Here is a 17950-nt window from a genome sequence, read left to right as displayed (position 1 = left end):
TCAGACATATATAGAAACATACTTACATATTTATTCAAACCCATACCCACTTTCATTTATTTTCCTCCTTTTAGTTTTTCATCATTATGATTAATTAATGCAACCTTTTTGTGCAGGTACCTGATATGATACTGAAACAGAGATTGGTCACCTGGTTAAGCTAACAGACCTGACACTGGTGACTCATCAGAGTGACAATCAGTGACACATGGCTCTTGTACATACACATGTTCGTACAGTACACGTGAATCTGACAGGTTGCCAGTGGAGGTTATATGTGGTGAAAATGACGTGTGGTGTCAAAGGAGTGGGTGGTGGAGAAACTATAACAAACGCTCGTGTGTGTTTGAGGACACACACACAACCTACCTCTCTGCACTTTTACCCTCTCACACACCTCTCATGTTCCAAGGTGTGAAAAAGATGGAAAAGCACCTCCAGCCAAATAACTTCCGAAGCTTCCAGAGGTTTCTTTTCATGTGTGCACAGTCAGTCAGAGTGAAGGTCTCTTCCCCAGCTGAGGAGGGCCGGCCGCACGCTCTCAGTAACTTGACCCCGCTGGAAGTCATACTATGTCAAAGGGAGTAAATAGCCTTGCAGTTGAGGTGTTTCCTATTGGGAAGTATAGCTACCCTAACCACACTCACACAGACACAAGAGGTGCACACACACTGGAGCTGAGGTGTTTTCATTGCATTTTTTATAACAAAACGTAAATCAAAGATTTTTTTGATATTTAAAAATTTACAGGGTAATATGTAAAAAAAATAGTAAAAAGGGATGATGAAAACATCACAAAAAGATAAAAAGACAAGTTTTAGCAGGTGATTGAAAATATGGTTCAGATAACACATACAAAGAGAATAAAATGCACACACAGATTTACAAGGAATAACATGCATGGAAAGACACATGCACAAACATCAAACCTTTACATCATCAAACATGCAAATCTACCAAGCACGCACACACACACACAAACACACACACACAAAGCCATGTAACTGATTCCACAGGAGCATTGAGCACTGTGGATAATTGGTAGCACCATTGTGCTGCTCTTCAATGGGCTGGTTACCCAAGAAGCCTCATGTTCGTGTTCATGTACATTTGCTTTGAAGGTGGCGGACACAAAAGACTGAACCCTGCCCAGAACAAAGCCCTGGGAGACCCTGCTTCACCCATAGATGTCTTTCATGGAGAGAACTGCAGAGATAAATAATCTTCTTCCTTGTGACAGTGTGTATATACTGTGTGTGTGACAGTGACAGTGTCAGCGTGTGTATGTGCAGGTGGACATGCTTTAAGGGATGGGCCGCTTGTCATCAGAGAAACCACAGGATGTATTTTGTCAAAATAGTTTAACACCTCCTATTTAGATGATGGAAAGCCCACAGATTTGGAAATCTTTCAAAATAAAGAAGAAGGTGTCAGTGTGGCAATATTTTGTCATATCTGTCAGATATTATATGTAAATGCATTTTAGACTTGTGTGTACTCATTTTGCAGAGGACTTAGTGGCATTACGCAAACTTATGTTGGAAGTTGTATAGGCACTGGATATTTTTACCATGCAGTACTTTACTTGCTCTTTGCACCAGAATGGTCATAATAAATGACAATTTAGGAACCTACTCTTAAATAGTCTCTTACACAAAACATAAGAAAACATATATTCATTTTATTTAAAGCCCCTCTTCTTGTTCCCACAGTTGGATGTTTGAGGTTCCCTGTGCAGAATGATGTATGTGCAGAGGAAGGATGTTTACACATTTACCTGTTGAAAGTGGAAACTCTGTGCTCATTCAAATCAGATTTTTAAGGGGCGGGGGTTACAAGCATGATTTGTGACATCACAAATAATTTGGAAGTCAGTACTGGTCCCATTCGCAACTTATAGTGCACATACACTGAGAATAGACTTTACAGTGAAGTAAAGATTTACATATTCATAGATTCTTGAACTTTTAATGAGGTAGGTGGATTTGAATGTGGAAATTAAACTTTTTTGCGGAAGTAACATATCAGACACACATTATTGTTCCATGCAGACTATTTGTATACATGTCTAGAGGGGATCTTTAAAAAACTTTATCCACTCAGTCCAGAGTATCCTTTTCCCCTCCTCAGTTTTTCCTTGTGTTGAATTCTGTGAATGAAAAAACTTATTGTAATAGAGTAAATGGTCTGATGAGTTATTATAATTACATAGTTTGAGCTGGGAACAACTTAGTTGTGTGTCTTGATCACCTCCTTAGCTAAAAAGGTCAGTTTGAGCTGATTGCCTCTGGGTGCTGCTTTAGATAAACTAATAAACTTGTTTTTGTCTCTACTGATAATGTGTGTTCTAATGCAATCTGGCAGCAAACCAAATGTCTTTGACAGAACAATACAGTTTAAAATGAATTAATTATGGTTACTAAAACACATTGTACATACAGACTGATAACAATCACAATGGCACTTATAATACTCAAAGAGGATAGCCAAATACATGCAGATTTTACAGGCTAAATACTGAGCTGTACACTGGAGTCTCAATGTCTGTCACAGTCAAATGCATACATGTTGCTGTTATTATCTATATGACTCTTGTTTTCAGTAATTTCTTCAGAACAACATTTCACAAAACATAACTTTGCAGATAAAAATGCTACAATGAGTGTGTCACAGCACTACCAAGAAAGCTCATTAACAATTAATAGCATCACTGAGTTGGAGCATGCAATGCAACAGGTGCTCGTTGCATCACAGCTGCATTGTGTGTGTTTGTGTGATCACTATAGGTTACGCTACAGTACATTATAATACAGGGCTGCTGTGGTGGCTAATGAGTGGTGAAGGCTTTAGGGCAATTTAAGGGAAAGATCAAACAACATATATCTATCTATCTATCTATCTATCGCTTACTCTCACTCTCTGTAACTACCCATCATGTCCCCCCGTTGCTGTTGTTTCTGCTCTCTTTTTCCCTCCCTCTCACTTATTATTCTGTCTCTATCTGCCCATGGTGTCCTCACTCGCCACCCTTTCCCACTCTCTCTCTCTGGGACAGCAGATGGAGACTATGGCCCAGTTCTGCCTTTTGTTCTGGGTCCCCAGAGAGACCCGTGGCTTTTTGGACAGCACACAGCTCGGCTCCCCATATCTCATACAAAATGCAAGCGCCTTTCTTTTCATTAAAAAGGGAAGCTGTGGAATGCACACATTCTGAATATATTTATTGAAATGAGCATGACTACAGAGGCTTAAAACATATTGAACGCACCTCTTAAGATTGTCCTGACTGCACTAGAGCTTTTGTGTAAAATCTACTTTTATGCAGGATAATGTTAGTTATTTTAGTTCCTCTAGTGCTGCCTACTGGTTTTGAGCACTCTACATATAGAACATGGTGTCAGTACAGTTTAAGTTTGCACATTTGCATTAACTTTGCATGATATTATGTTATTTGTCACAACAGGGATTTAAAGATTTTGTTTTCCTCTTTTACCCACAAAAGAGCACACGCATCAACGGGTCTCAGGTTCTCCCTATAACTGCACCACTCTGTTGTTATTTTTTTTACTTCAACGTCCGTGTGTAAATAATTAATGTGCGTGAAACAGTGAAACCTCAACCTGGCCAGCATCCCACCTGTTGAAGTTAGCCCCCCCCCCACTCCCACTTCCAATAGGTATCACAATAAAGAAATAAAGCCTGTTGGTGTTTATTATTACACAGCAACATGCTAAAACATTAAAGATACTAAGCTGGAGATAAGGATTATCAGTAGTCAATTGCGGTGAACCATGAACGCAAACGCACATGTATGCAAACTCGTCTCAAAGCCCAGGCACGGTTGTACATTTCCTCGTTATTCACATTTGGTGGTTTGCTTATTTGCATGGTGCAAGTGAATGCTTAAAAATAATAACACACCCCTTTGTAGAAATCTAAAACGTCCATCAGATGTGGTCCTGGTTCAGAACGCATGCATATTTGTGTTTAACCTGTGGTTAATACCAGAGGCAATAAAGGAACGTTTAAATTATTGTTCGGACCTGATTACAGACCTTATTTAATTTAATGATTTAAAAATAATGCTACGGAATCGTGATGGTTTACTTTGCATTTTACAACAAAGACCAATAATTTTGCTGTTATATTTCTACAGTATGCCTTTCAAATGTTGACGGAAACTTGATCTTATTTCACCGCAACACGAACTCGCTGCAGATGGCTGTCTGATCATACTCAGATACAGTTCTACCTGCATAAATTCTGTTAATAATTTATCACAGCATCCTCATTATATTTCCCTTTATTCCATGCCTTCAAGAGGCGAGCAAAGGGCCACGGTTGCGATTGGCTGAAGCCGGTGGGTGGGAGACAGAGCAGTGACAGGCAGCAAACAGGTAGTTCAGTTTCATAAATAATTTCGTATTTTGCTTTTATCGTACCACACCCCGTCGACCTCAAAGCCTGTGAAACATCGCAGATGAGTCAAATAAGTTGGAGAAAGAGGAAGAGGAAAAAAAAAAAACTTGAGTTTGAGTCACGCAGCAGGACAGGTTGCCAGAGCCAGTGCGCGCGCGTGTGCGTGCGTCCACACGCGCGTGTTTGTTTGAGTTGATGGAGAAAGAGAAAGAAAGGAGAAAGAAAGGAGTAGAGAGGAGGAGGTGTACCGACGTGTGTGTGTGTGTGTGTGTGTGTGTGTGTGTTTGTGTGCAGGCCTTTTCTTTAGTTGGGAAAGTGTGTTCCCTCTCGAGTCAGGTCCTCGGGGACACGGTGGGGACCCGCGAGCGCTCACCAGCTGACAGCGCGTGCTTCATTGAGGCCATCCAACACCTCGGCCCACGAGCCTGCCAACAATAGCCTGAAATTAATGCACACTCCCCATTACCAAATCTGGTATTCACCAAATGGACGACATGGCAACAGTTCAGGAGGAGAAAAGGGAACTTTTCGCCGAGTGGAGGGAAGGTTGTTGCGAGAAAGCAACTTTTTTAATTTAACGCAGTTTCTCTGAGTCAAACGCAAAGTTTGGAGCACTCAATCACAAGGCCAGGGAGCGCGTGCACCTGCAGCATATGGCCAGCGAGCGCGTGTTGGACACGTTTCACGTCGCTTTTAGTTTACAATAAATTACATAAGAGGAGATCTAGTGTTGAACGTGTCTTTAATTAATGGAAATACCTGCGCATGTAGTTTGAAGTACAGGTATCCTACCCACATCACTTTGGTCGTGAAAAACTTTTATTTGCACTTTATTATCCTCCAAATCCCAAACTCAATAAGGCCCGTTTAAAAAAAATATATAGGCTATATATAATGATATATAATATATATAATTCATGAAAGGATATGGTACTGTAGATGTACATTTCGTTATATGCAATATAGGCTATTTCTAGAATTGGATAATACAATATTTAAATTACCCTTATGTTTTATAAATGCAAAAACTCTCTTTGTTATTATTATTATTATTATTATTATTATTAGCAGTAGTAGCCTATTTTATTATTGGTTGCTAATAGACCTAACCATCACAAACTTCTTCTTCTTCTTCTTCTTCTTCTTCTTCTTCTTATTATTATTATGTAGGGGAAAATATTAAGGTGTAGGCTACAGTCACATTTTATTTAAAAAACAACGGTTGATCAAAAGAGTTCATTGCAATTATCTAAGTAAGGTGCGGGGAAACAAGAGAGACAAAGAAACATTATATTTTCGTTTGCTTTTTTATTCCCAAAATCAAATTAACATAACAATAAATGGCATAATGATAGCTTTTTTTCAGCAAATTTACCTATGGAGTTATAAAAAGCAAATCAAATGAAAAATATCAGTAATAAATACATGTCAATTAATCTCATCCAGTGAAAGCAAAAGACACACAAGTTCATCTGAAGATACAAAAGAAAATACAAAAGAAGGCAGCAATGATGGCTACATTAAATAGGCTATTTGTATGGAATTGGCAGCACTACACTAGCAAACAAAGCAAAACAATATTGTTTATTGGTTTGAAAACAAAAGTCGCATTTCTCAAGCCTCTGGCTCGTATAATTTTAAAGTGCACATCATGAACTTTTGAAGTTGCAAAACAAAATACATTATACATACAAATTAACAAATAAAAACATAAATCACAACCAAAAATCATATTATAGCTACAAAAAAATTGTGTTTTTTTTTTACATTATCAAATATAAGTAATTATCCATAAAGTTATGATTTTGTGGAAGACAGCTTTTTGGTCGGAGTGACGTGGGAGATACCCATGGCAGTGCTGCGCGCGACATGGCAGAGGGGTCTTCCAGCCACGTCTCCATGGAAACTGGAAATTATAGGCTATACATCTATTGGCAAAACCGAATTAGGCCTATCTCACATAAAAATAATCTTTAGACTATGTAACAAGTTGATAAAATAGAATTATTGTTAAAAATCGAACAGGACTTTTTTTGAAGAAGCAAAAATTTCTATCCTCTTAAAATGCGTTTTGTTAGCAACAGATAGACTGTATGATTGACACGATTTACGGACATTTTTTTTTGTTGTTGTAGGCTATAGTGAACCTTTAATAGAGTCTGTTACTTTTATTTTGAATCATTCAGAAGGAAACTGTGTGGTGACGGTGGCGAAGCTTGAGTTCTGTAAGGTCGTCTTCTTCACTTGAGTGGAGCTCCATCGCTATTTCATCCGAGTCACTAAAGTGGGAGTGCGGGGAAAACTCTCCGTCGCTCCGGGGAGACTCCTTCCTCCCACCTCCGACCGGTGCGAGCGACGTGACTGCCCGAGTGGAGGACGCAGGAGAGGGCGAACACATCGCTTCTTCAACCATGGCGGAAAATGAAGCGTCGTCGAAGGAGGAGCGGAAGGGCATCCCGCTGATGTGCACAGGTAAGCTGCTACCTGAGACGGACACAGCCCCTGCTGTCCTACAGGTCGTCGGGGACGGGGAAGCCCTGTCCTTTGCCCCGTCGAAGCTCACGGTGGGTGAAAGCATAACGTCACACTTTGGCGAGTTGTTGGTACTGTTTGCGACGTCGTTTTTGCTGTTGTTGGAGGACACCGGGCCTTCCAGCAGATCAGCGAGAGCGTTGATGTAGATCTGCGCCATCTGTAGAGTTTCATATTTGGAGAGCTTCTTGTCGTTGTCAAACGCCGGGATGACGCTGCGCAGCTCGTCAAACGCGTGGTTAAGGCCGTGCATCCGCCTCCTCTCGCGCGCGTTGGCGGCCACGCGCCTCTGCTTCTGGACCCCGTTGGCAGGTCTGCTGGACGGGGCTCTCTGTCTCGAGGATGCGTCCTCCTCGGGCCCGGTGACCGCGCCTTTAAGACGGCACAGGTCCCTGACTTTGAGCGAAGAAGAGGAGGGGTTCTTGGCAGTTTTTCTGTAGCTGGGAGGGCTGGGGTGGCCCGAGGACTCCGGGGAGCCACTCTCTGAAAAACGAAAACAAAACATTTACTGAACTGGTCAAGTTTGACAACAACTAATAATACATTCATATAACCTGCTCTTGTGACTGTTTTAGTTATTAGCGTATAACAATGTTTTAATTGTACAAACTAAACTTTGGACTCCTCTGTAAAGAAAAGTTGTGCCTATTTGAGACCTTTAGTGCCCGCAGAAATCCCAGTTGCCTGTTGCATTGCAGGTGATGTTGCTTTGAAATATTGTCCAAAATGCCGAATGTCTAAGCGGCGTTTCTCACCGTGAAAGGAGCCGGTGCTCGGGCAGGGCGAGTGCAGCAGGTAGTCGGGTGAAGTGGCGTGTGCCGCGCAGGTGCCAGAAGGCTGCACCAGAGCCAGCCAGGCGCGTGGGTCACTGCCGCTGTCCACGAGCGTCAGTCCAGGATCGTAGCGGGACTCCTCGAGCTGCCGCTCCCCTCCCCTCTCCACCACTCTGGGGCTCCTCTGCCTCGAGTCGAGGAGTGCCACCTCTCGTGCGCCCTTGCTCCAGTCTTCCACACTTTGGACATCCATGTTTCCAAAAAAAAAATCTCCAATAGGAAGGTAAAGTTAAAACCGACTAACAATATTAGAAAAAAGTTCTTGGAGGCACGCACTGCTCTGCTCTCGCGCTGTGTGAATATGACTGTCGCGTGCGGGACTCCTTCTCTGGTGTCTCGAGGCGCGGCGTCGGTTTAAAAAGCGGCACGCGTCTGGGAGCCCCCCTCCTCGCGATGGTCGCGTGTTGACGTCCAATGAGAAGTCGCCGTAAAGCCCGAGAGAGGTGATTATGCCCCCCTGAAGCCGGACTGTTTATGATAACGTTACAATTTGAGGAGTGTTTAACGCAAGGGAGGTAAGGGGAACCTCCCACAGGACGCACGTGCACGGGGAGGTGACGGTTTTAGGTAAGGAGCGTGGACGGCGCGAGACGTTCGCAGCTGGGACAGAATTCCTACCTGTCCGTGTGTCTGTCCCTCAGGCATGACAGAGGGAGGGGGAAGGAAAGAGAGGGAGCCGAGGAGGGTTCATTTGCCATCTTCTACTGTCTAAGCTGCGTTGTCCCGACTGTTATCCTCGATGTAAAGGCTGCATTTAAGTTTGTGTCCCATTGTATGGCTCCAAAGTTCAAGTCAGCACAGATTAAGATGCATCACATATTAGGGAGGACTACTAAAAGACAAGAATTTCCCCCAGAACAACTTAAAGTATGAGGCTTCATCTCAACACAAGCACTATAAACCATTTTTTTTCTCCATACAGAAAATAACTGCATTTTTATCACCCAACAGTGACACAAATGGAAGGATAGAAGTTGTAGAAATTAAGAAAGTTGAGGACCAAAAACCTGACAAAAAAACAAAAAACTTTGGGCCTAAAACTTGACCAAAAGTCATCTGGAAAAAAAGATGCCAACAAAAAAATAATTGCGCGCTCTTTGTCAATTCATTCATTCTAAGATCATCTCCAGTTTCCATTTTTCTTTTGTAGCGGGTCTAAAACCTTTTGATCCAGCTCTCGGAACGCCCTGCCGGTAAAAAGGGAACGGAAACATGAGCAGGGGTCTCGCGCTCAACACTTTTTCCATACTGACGTGAGCTGTATGTGGCGCGCGGTTGCAACTGGAAGCATATAGGGAGAAAGTACACACACACACACACACACACACACACACACACACAGAGAGAGAGAACCCGATGGGCACTTAAGCTGCGATAATACAACTGATTTTATTTCTAATATTCACGGGGAATTGCACGTTGCGTCGTCGGGTATTTTAAGAAGAACTGTGAACAGGAGTGGGAAGAAAAGAGTCTGCATCGTCAGGCAGGAAAATTAAACTTTGGACAAATTCTAGCTATTTAGGGAACCACTTGCAGTCTATTGATCAAAGCAACCATGCTTACTGAGATGCAAACTTTAGGCCGAAGCTGGCAAATAAACAATGGGCTGATTGCTGGGTGGAAATTGGCTATTAAACCTAATTGCAGCGGTCGATTTAGGATAAGAAAGACACACAGCCTCAGCTAGTGTTAAATACAGTAGTCCAATGTATGAGGCACAGCGATCAAAGGGCTACAAGGTTAGCCTACCTGTTACTATCCCTAACAAGTCCCTCTTATATCGGCAACATTAAATAAGTTATGAAATTCAGGCCCAGGAAAACGACATTTAAGACCCTATTAATTAAACATCAACTCTGACATGAAAACTATAATGTTAATAATGGTTATAAATGTGAGTTTTGGTCCACATTCTGAAATAGTCAAACCCCTTAAAACTAGGCGAGCATGGGAATTGTGGGAAAAGCCCAATTTGTGGGAAGAAATCCCATAATTTCAGAGATAACCCCGACATCAATCTTTTCTATTTTTTATTCATGTATTCATCATGGGGACGTCTTGCGGGCTAGAGGTCTGGCGCCGAGCGTTCGCCCCCTCTTCCCACCTACAAGCCCCCCATCCAACGGGTCGGGCCGGGCTCCTGAAGCTACCGACAGGTTGGATATTGTAGCTGGCGATTATTAAAGTGTCGCAGCCACAATGGAGACTCTATGTTCCATTGGTCACGCCTGGGGGGCTCCTCAAGGGAGAGATGGGGTGGGGGCTCCCATTCCAGTGCGGGAGAGGAGTCTGCGTGCTGCCGCTTCTCATTCTCATCTCCTGGGAGACCGGGGCGTGACGGGCACGAGACTGGAGCGAGGGGTTTGCAAAACTTAACTGTAGACTTTCCAAAATTCACTCAGTCCACGATGGGCTGTTGTTTCTGATTTATTTCGAAGCCCTGTACGTTTTACACCAAGGGAATTAAGTCTTGTCTGCAAACTTTCGGTTTGCCACAGATACTTGGATTTGGAAATCAAGATCATAAAAAGTTACTGAAGTGTAATTTGTTTTAGACAGTGATGTAACTGCACACACAAATGTTAAATAACCAATAAGTAATGTTTCCATTTTTACTCCATCCATCATTAGTGACAAGTGACTGAGAATATCAACATTTTACATTCCAAATATATAATAATCTTACAAAGGATGATGGATTGTTATAGATTTATAGACATATATTAAAGTCAAGCATTAAAATGTACCAATCCAATACAGTATAACACTTTTTTTGATACTTTAAGTACATGTTGCTCCTACTTCTCTACTTCTACTTATGTAAAATTCTAAATGCATGACTTTTACTTATAATAGAGCATTTCTAAATTGTTGCATTACTGAGGTAAAAGCTCTAGATAGTTCCTTCACTACTAAAAAAACAGTTTACACACAACAGTTACTTATTGTGTCCAGTGGAATTCAAATCACCAATCATTAAAATAAATAGATAGATTTATTCCAATCATTTTCAATAATTTGAAGTCTGCCATTCATCTTGTTATAAAGCACAAAACTGAGTCAAATCTGAACAAGAGATGGAGAGATTTTTAACAATTGGGGGAGCTAAACAGTGCCATTCTCTGGTTAAAATGGAGAACTACAATGTAGTGCTCCATTGAACTTGACAGCAGTTGTCCTCAGTAGTGTGTCTATCCAGCTGTTAACAGCAGTATACAGGCCTTTGAAGTGAAAGACACAAAAGCTTAGCTCATGCTTGAGCTTAAAATCTATTCCACACATAAAATAAGTCAGATCACCCAAACCCCTTTATAAATATTATTTTTGGCATTTATGTTTACCCAATATATGTACTAGGATTAATAATGTGCAGCTACAAGTACGACAAGGGATGAAAAAAAAACTTTTTCATGCATTATGAAATGACACACACTGCCTGCATTAATCAATTGTACTTGTGTATTTGTTCTGGATCAATTAGCTCTTTGAAAATTAAAAATCCAAAAAGAGAGTGAGGGAGAGAATACATATTACCACTCTGTCTTGATAAAAGCATGACAACTTACCAGTATCTGGGTCAACTTACCAGCAAGATGTGAATTATACAGAATTAGCAACTATTTCTAGTGGAAATCAAGGAGACCGGCCAATACACTGAAACAGAACATTGAGGAGAGAAGAAGAAGACTTTGCCTGGAAAAGGAGCTTTTCATAGTATTTTTGTTTAGATGATTTTGCCACAAAAGAAAATGCCATGTGCTGTGTTAAAGCTGCACAAGTGTGAAACTGGTTGGTCATTAGTTAGGTGCATTTATCTTTCAGGAAATTTACAGATGTTTGGAGTGAACAGAGAAAAGACAAAATACATTTTGCATGGGGGAAAACATTTTTGAGGGTTGGATCCCTAAATTACCCAGAATCATGAACAGTAATTATTCCCAAATTGTGGATAAATAAGATAATTTGCATCATATTTCTGAAATGTACCACCTTTCATATGTGGTTCTCTAGATTAGCAAAAAACAACAAATACCATCCCACTGTAGAAAACCTGTTTATTAGACAAATTATACACAGAAAGCTTTGCCACTTGTAACAGAGGCCCCAGTTTGTTCAGTTTTTGAATAATATGCAACACATACAACAAAATAGGCCTATATTAAATACTGTACATCATAAATTTTTGAAAATTATCAAGTAAATCCTGTAGTTCTATGTATGAAATTAAAAATGTTAACAGATAGCGCAAGAGCAAGTTTGTGCATGCTTTCTTTTTAATCAACTTGCCACTTTTTGTTATTTAGCCAGCAAATAATAAAATGAACTCAGGATGACATGAGAAAAGCAGAGTTTGTGTTTATGTGTTTATGTTGACCATTGGCAGAACAAGGGAAACCCAAATGCAGTAATGTGACTGCTAAACTCAACACTAAAGCTCATCATGATATACTCTTTTCTTTTTGTTAAACAAAAATAGCATCAACATGTAAAATATACATTTTTATAATGTCTCTTTCATTTATACTAAATAAAACCTTTTAAATGTCTGTGTCCTATTTGTCATCCAATAGCCATACTGTAGCCTAATATAAGAAAAGAATGCCTAAGAATGCTTGCTTCAAAACACTGTGGCTTGACTGAGTTCTCTACGCACAACATTTTGCAGTTTTAGTTCTTAAAGATAACAAACTGAAAACTTGTTCTAAACAACTAACATTATCAATTATTAATACAGTGTTAGTGAAAAAGATTTGGTTCCATTTTACCACCCCGCCCTCTAATCCACAAAATATTCCTTTAATGCTCTTAATGTACCATTCCCCTTCCCCACCCCAAAATGCACCTTAATGGTCTCCTTTTAATTAATTGGCACTTTAAAAAAACAAGTTATATAAACAGTACCCTTAACATTACAGATGTGAAATAGAAGTATATTTCAGACTCATCTCATAAAAGGCAGCCATTGGGTTCCGATGGCCGTTGACTTTTTGTGACATTCCAATGACCCTGAAGCACAACCACTGATTTGCTCTAAAATGTTTCCAGTACACGGTGATATTTTGGGTTTGACTGGGAGTCGGGAGGGTACAGCTAACTAGTTGACATATAAGGCCTGTACTGAAAATGCTGTTGCAATGGCTTCTCCTCAAACACAAAATAAACTCCATTTCACCAGTTGAACCTGATAAGAAGTGATTAATGAACTCGAACATGACATGACCTTAATGAGCTTTTATCTTTTAAACACCCGGGTCATGGCAGCACTAAATTAAGCAAAAAAAGAGGGAAAAAAATCAAAAGTAAAAGTTTGAATGACTTAATGATGCAAAACCAGAGACTACAGCACTCATTTAGCAGTTTTTCAACGTTTGCTGAGAGAAAAAAACAAGTAGACAGCTCAGAACAATGTTATTTTTTGTACTTCCTGACCAAAACACATTCCACGCATTAAAATCTATTTTTTTCGAAAACAAAATTCAATAAAAGACATATAATAAGCATAAGCTTTTTGAAGTCTTTCGGCTTGTCTTTTATGTTTTTTTTTTTTAAGTCGTTTTTTGTATCATCCCTTTTTACTATACCTCTGAGAGTCTGATTAGAGGATCTCACCTTGACTTGAAAAGCAGATAGCACAGTACAGGTGAGAAAAGAAAGTCAGATCTACATACAATCACTTACAGGTCTGTGGGCACTGGTACAGTGCAGTGGGATTGACAAAGAGTCTTTAATGTGCATCAAAATGGTGAAAACAGTTTCAGGCTGATGCACCAAAATGGCAGAAATTGTTTTAAGATCAACACACCAAACTGGTGATTCTACAGTGTCGTATTGTTGCACTGTCATGGCATTTCAGCAGTTTCCAGACCGATGCACCATGATGGTGTCAGCATGTGTTCAGCTGTAAAGTCTTAGGTCTAGTCAGGCCACCGTGTGGACACCATCTTGGAGATGATTACACATTTAGAACCCCAGGTATTGGTGAAACAATACCAGAGAAGAGAAAACTCAGAATGGACTCCCACATGGTGAAAAGGCAGAGTAAAACTGGAGAAGTGGAATCTTCCAATATCCACTCAGATGGGGCCTTTTCAAAACTACAAGGGGCTTCCGTATGTATTCCCAGGGCTACACACAAAACTATTGTAATATATGCCTTCATAAAATAACTGCCCCATAATTGCTTAGTAGTGTGAGCCCCTTGGAGTTGTTTAATGGCTAAAGACACCATCAGCCATCCACCAATGGCAGCCCTGGAGCTCACAGGAATATAGACGTGTTTCCTGTGGTTGGAGTAGTATAAACTAAACCATCCGAGGTGGGGTTTAGATAATAATAGTCAGGTCATTTCAGCAGATCTCCATTTTATGAGGCAGTCCTCATATCATAAAACAGAAACAATAAAAAGAGATCCCCTTTCACACATATCCCCAAAAATAATCCCCCAACAATCACAAGAACAACAACAATAAAGCAAAGATTCAAGCCCCCCCCGACCCCTTCCCTTTTAGCACCTTACCATTAGGGTTTGTAGGGGGATAAGTAACCCCAACAGACCTCCACCTCTTTCGTCTTCTCCACATAGAAAATGGACACCCATGGAAACACCCAAGCAGAAACTGAAAACATAAAGATTCCTATGTACATGGATCTCTATCTTCTGACTTTTTAGCTAAGCCATAATGTATTTGTTCTCCCATCCCATGACCGACCCTAACCACCTTGCTTCCTCCCTCTGCTCTATCTCCTCCTCCTCCTCCTCCTGAACCAACCATATCTGTAACAACTCCTCATATAGAGGTGCCCCTGTCTGGATCATTGCCATATCCAAAGTTGGGTCCTGGACCTGTGGGCTGGTACGGGATGGAGGACATTGTTTTAATGGGGCTGCGGAAGAAGCCACCGTTGGGGGCCCTCTGCCTAAAAGGGCCCACCCCGCCAGTCCGGTGGTCCTGGAGGACGCCCCCGCCACCGCTACCGAAACCAGCGGAAAATCCAGCTGCGGCTTTGGCAGAGAGGCTGCGGCTAAGGGTCTGGATCTGCTCGGGGATGAAGGTGGTTGTGGTGATGTGGGTGTTGCGGAAATCACTGATCTGCTCGAGTGCCTGGCGTGCGGCGGGCAGTGCATCCATGTCAAGGGGAGTTAAATCGACGGAAGAGGTGGAGAACTGCTTGTGGGGGCTTTCATCCTCGGTGCACAAGCTGTTAACCCGGCGGTGTAGGTGCTCCAGGTCGATCTCCTTATCGTCCTGCAGGTGGTGAAGGGCAGGGAAGGAGTAGGACGGAGAAGAGGAAGTGGTGATGGTAAATGGTAGAAGGGAAGAGAGGTTAATGGGAAGGGAAGGGGAAAAAATGTGAGGTGGGAAGGAAGACATTGGAAAGGAAATATGAGAAGGAATGGGATAGGATAGGATAAAGATGATGGTATTTAAGGATGGGAGAAGGGTAAAAAGAGAAGGGACCAGTTGGACAGGATGAGGAAGTAGAAGGAGGGAGATGGTGAGAAGGAAAATCAAGGAAAGTTGGATAAAGGAAGGAAAGGAGAGAAAGGAGGTGGGGAGAAAAGCAGTGAGGGTAGTGCAAATAGAGGAGTAAATGGAGAGAACAGCAAAGGAAACAGAGGAGAGTTCGTGCAGAGAAGATATATTTTGAAAAAAAAGGGAGTGGACAAGGATGGGGTAGATTTGTATTCAGAAATAATGATGTCATCCATCCGACCAGTATAAATGGAGTGTAAGAATAATAGTGAAAGCAAGAAAAGGGTTTTTGTACAACGCAGGCGATGAAATGATGAGGCCAAGATGACGTGCACGTGGCCAAACAAAGGTTTTGGCACAATTAAAAATAAAATGTAAGTTGAGGTAATTGCAATAGTTAAGTGTTGAAATGAGAGTGGGAGTGACACAAAATAAAAGTAATATAAATAAATGTTTGATGGTCACAGGGAAACATGGATGTGACAGGAAGCAGGGAGAGCAAAAAGAGAGGAGGGAAAAAATGGAGGGAAGGATAGAGAAGCACACTCTGAGCTGTGGTCAGGATATTGAAAGAGAGAAACATACACACACTTCTACAAGGTCTTTAAGGGAGTGCAGATAATCTGGAATACACACAGAAACACACCGCCATCATGCTGTGTGCTCTGTGATTCCAGGGTACTAGGTCTATTGTCTATATAATAATAATATAAATATGAATATAAAAATAACAATTTTACCCATATTGCATTCTGGCCATCATGCCAAAAAATTCACATTGAGATTGACATCTCATTTTCAAGTGAATTTTTTCCAGGCCACATACAATTCATCGCTGCAGCTCTTATGGCTTATTCATAGACTGCATCATAGAATGTAGATGATTTTAACTTCTATCAAACAATGTTTAACAGCCTTAACAATCTTAACAATTCCACCTAAAGACAATGCACATACATTAACTTAAACTTTAACTTAACTTACAGTATAAGTTAAATGAAACTTATTATTATATTCACATATAAATAACTTATCCACATAGTCTAAAGGATGGTAACAGTCAGTGAGAGGTGTTTCATGCTTTTACTGAATAAGGAAAGGTGGGCAGTGGTGCGAGGGAGCTGAGTTTGCAATGAATGAGGTGCAGATATAGAGAGGAGAAGGCTTGGGTGAAAGGTGTTGGAACTTTTTTATTTTTGGCACCGGCTACACAAACGTGGCAATGTGCTTCTCTAGCTTCATGGAAGGTAAGAGTCTCAGAGGAAGTGGGACGTGTGGGGTGTCACATCATTTTAGGTGTCTCATTTGGGTGTTTTACACTTATATTTAAATATTGTTTGGGTAAAGTCAAACAGGGTTTTGTGAGGAAGTGGGTCACATCACTGGGGGTAAAGACAGAGTTACTGACCGTGTCCTTCGTGTCTGGGGGCTCTGGACCTACTGTATGTAGCTCACGGAGAGAGGGGGCCAACAGTGGTGCCCCCTGGTTGCCATCTAAGGAAGGGACAGTGGGAGGAAGGAGAGGACGAGGGGGCGCTAGTGTCTGTTGTGACACTATCATACACACACTAAACGTTTGAAGGAGGGGGTATCGGAAGGGTACAGTTGGTATCAAAGAAATGACGGGAAGTGAAAGAGAAGAGTGAATCACAAATGGTCAGTCTGCTGTCTGTGAAAGGAGACTAACAGGTAACTACCAGGAGTGACCGAAAGGGACTGAGGCAAGGAAACGTGGAAGATGGCAGGACCTGAATGCATGACTTTACTGTAAAGGGGGGTGTAATGTTTTCCTCTGTTACTACTGTAACATTAAAGAAGAGAAGTCAACACTGAATCCCCAAAATGATCATACATCTAAAAGTCTGAAATGAATTTAAATATACATCTCTAATATTAGACTTTGCATAATCTACTGACTAATGCAAAGGCCTTATTTTGGACAACAAAGCCAAGTTCAGACAAAAATGTTTTTTGTAATATACAAAAATTTGCAGGATTTTACCTGCATATATAACTTTACAGAGCATGTTACTTTGATTGTCTGGTCAAAGATGATGCTCTAGTTGTCTCTAGATGTAGAGACAGCACCCTCTAACGGCAGAAAGGCATCATTGCACACATAGTAAACTGGCAACATGCCAGGTATATAAACGTTTTTGAAAGAGGTACATTTGCTTCCAGCAGAGAGCTTTGCTATTCTGTGAACACCAAAGTTTAAACCCTCCTCACTGGTGTCCATAATTTCTCTTCTTACGTTATCATTCATATATCATGGCATTTGAAATAGCATCTGTCTCCAAGCATTACTAACCAATGATTTATTTTTATCCTCTATTGTATGTATAACCTTGGGGTAGGAGGTGAGGTGGTAAAGGTGGTCATTCTCATTTTGGGGGCGAGCTCGGAGGGGTTGGTGGGTTCGTAGGAGTGCTGCACAATCAAGGCGCAGGGAATGTCGCAGCATGCTGGGGGCTGGTAATGGGTGGCGGAGGGGGCAGTGGTGTTGGCGGTGTTGGGGGTCTGGTTCTGGGTCTGACCGCCCAGCGCAAGAGGGTGCTCGTTGGGGCTGTGAGGGCATGGATCAGCAGCTTGCCTGGCAGATGGGCCATCTGCCTGCATCTGGTGTGGGTGTGTGACGTGCGCGTGGTTATGTGTGTGAGCAAAAGGGAGAGGAGGAGGGAGAGAGAG

At 41.5% G+C, this 17950-nt stretch overlaps 2 protein-coding genes across 2 annotated transcripts in view; both read right to left on the bottom strand.

Annotated features, from left to right (window-relative positions):
* Positions 1-6601: 6601 nt before the first annotated feature.
* On the bottom strand, positions 6602-7977 carry atoh1a (atonal bHLH transcription factor 1a). Its single transcript, XM_035659039.1, has 2 exons — positions 7707-7977; positions 6602-7434 (listed from the first exon to the last, which is right to left on the bottom strand). The coding sequence occupies exons 1-2, from the start codon at positions 7975-7977 to the stop codon at positions 6602-6604; spliced, it is 1104 nt and encodes a 367-aa protein (XP_035514932.1).
* Positions 7978-11846: 3869 nt separating this feature from the next.
* The window catches only part of LOC118326207 (glutamate receptor ionotropic, delta-2-like), a 13907-nt gene continuing 7803 nt past the window's right edge, over positions 11847-17950 (bottom strand). The window contains exon 2 of the mRNA XM_035659158.1: positions 11847-15034. Within this exon, the coding sequence (XP_035515051.1) occupies positions 14576-15034 (459 nt within the window). The 3' untranslated portion in view covers positions 11847-14575. The remainder of the gene's footprint in view (positions 15035-17950) is intronic.

This window comes from Morone saxatilis, unplaced genomic scaffold (genome assembly GCF_004916995.1).
Source record: "Morone saxatilis isolate NCDOM2014 unplaced genomic scaffold, NCSU_SB_2.0 Contig16, whole genome shotgun sequence".
Lineage (NCBI taxonomy): Eukaryota > Metazoa > Chordata > Actinopteri > Moronidae > Morone > Morone saxatilis.
This window is presented reverse-complemented; position numbering and strand designations above follow the sequence as displayed.

Coding starts and splice junctions, on each gene's coding strand:
- atoh1a (XM_035659039.1), bottom strand. CDS start 7,977: ATGGATGTCCAAAGTGTGGAAGACTGGAGCAAGGGCGCACGAGAGGTG. Junction 7,435..7,706: donor GAGCACCGGCTCCTTTCACG/GTGAGAAACGCC, acceptor TTCGTTTTTCAG/AGAGTGGCTCCCCGGAGTCC.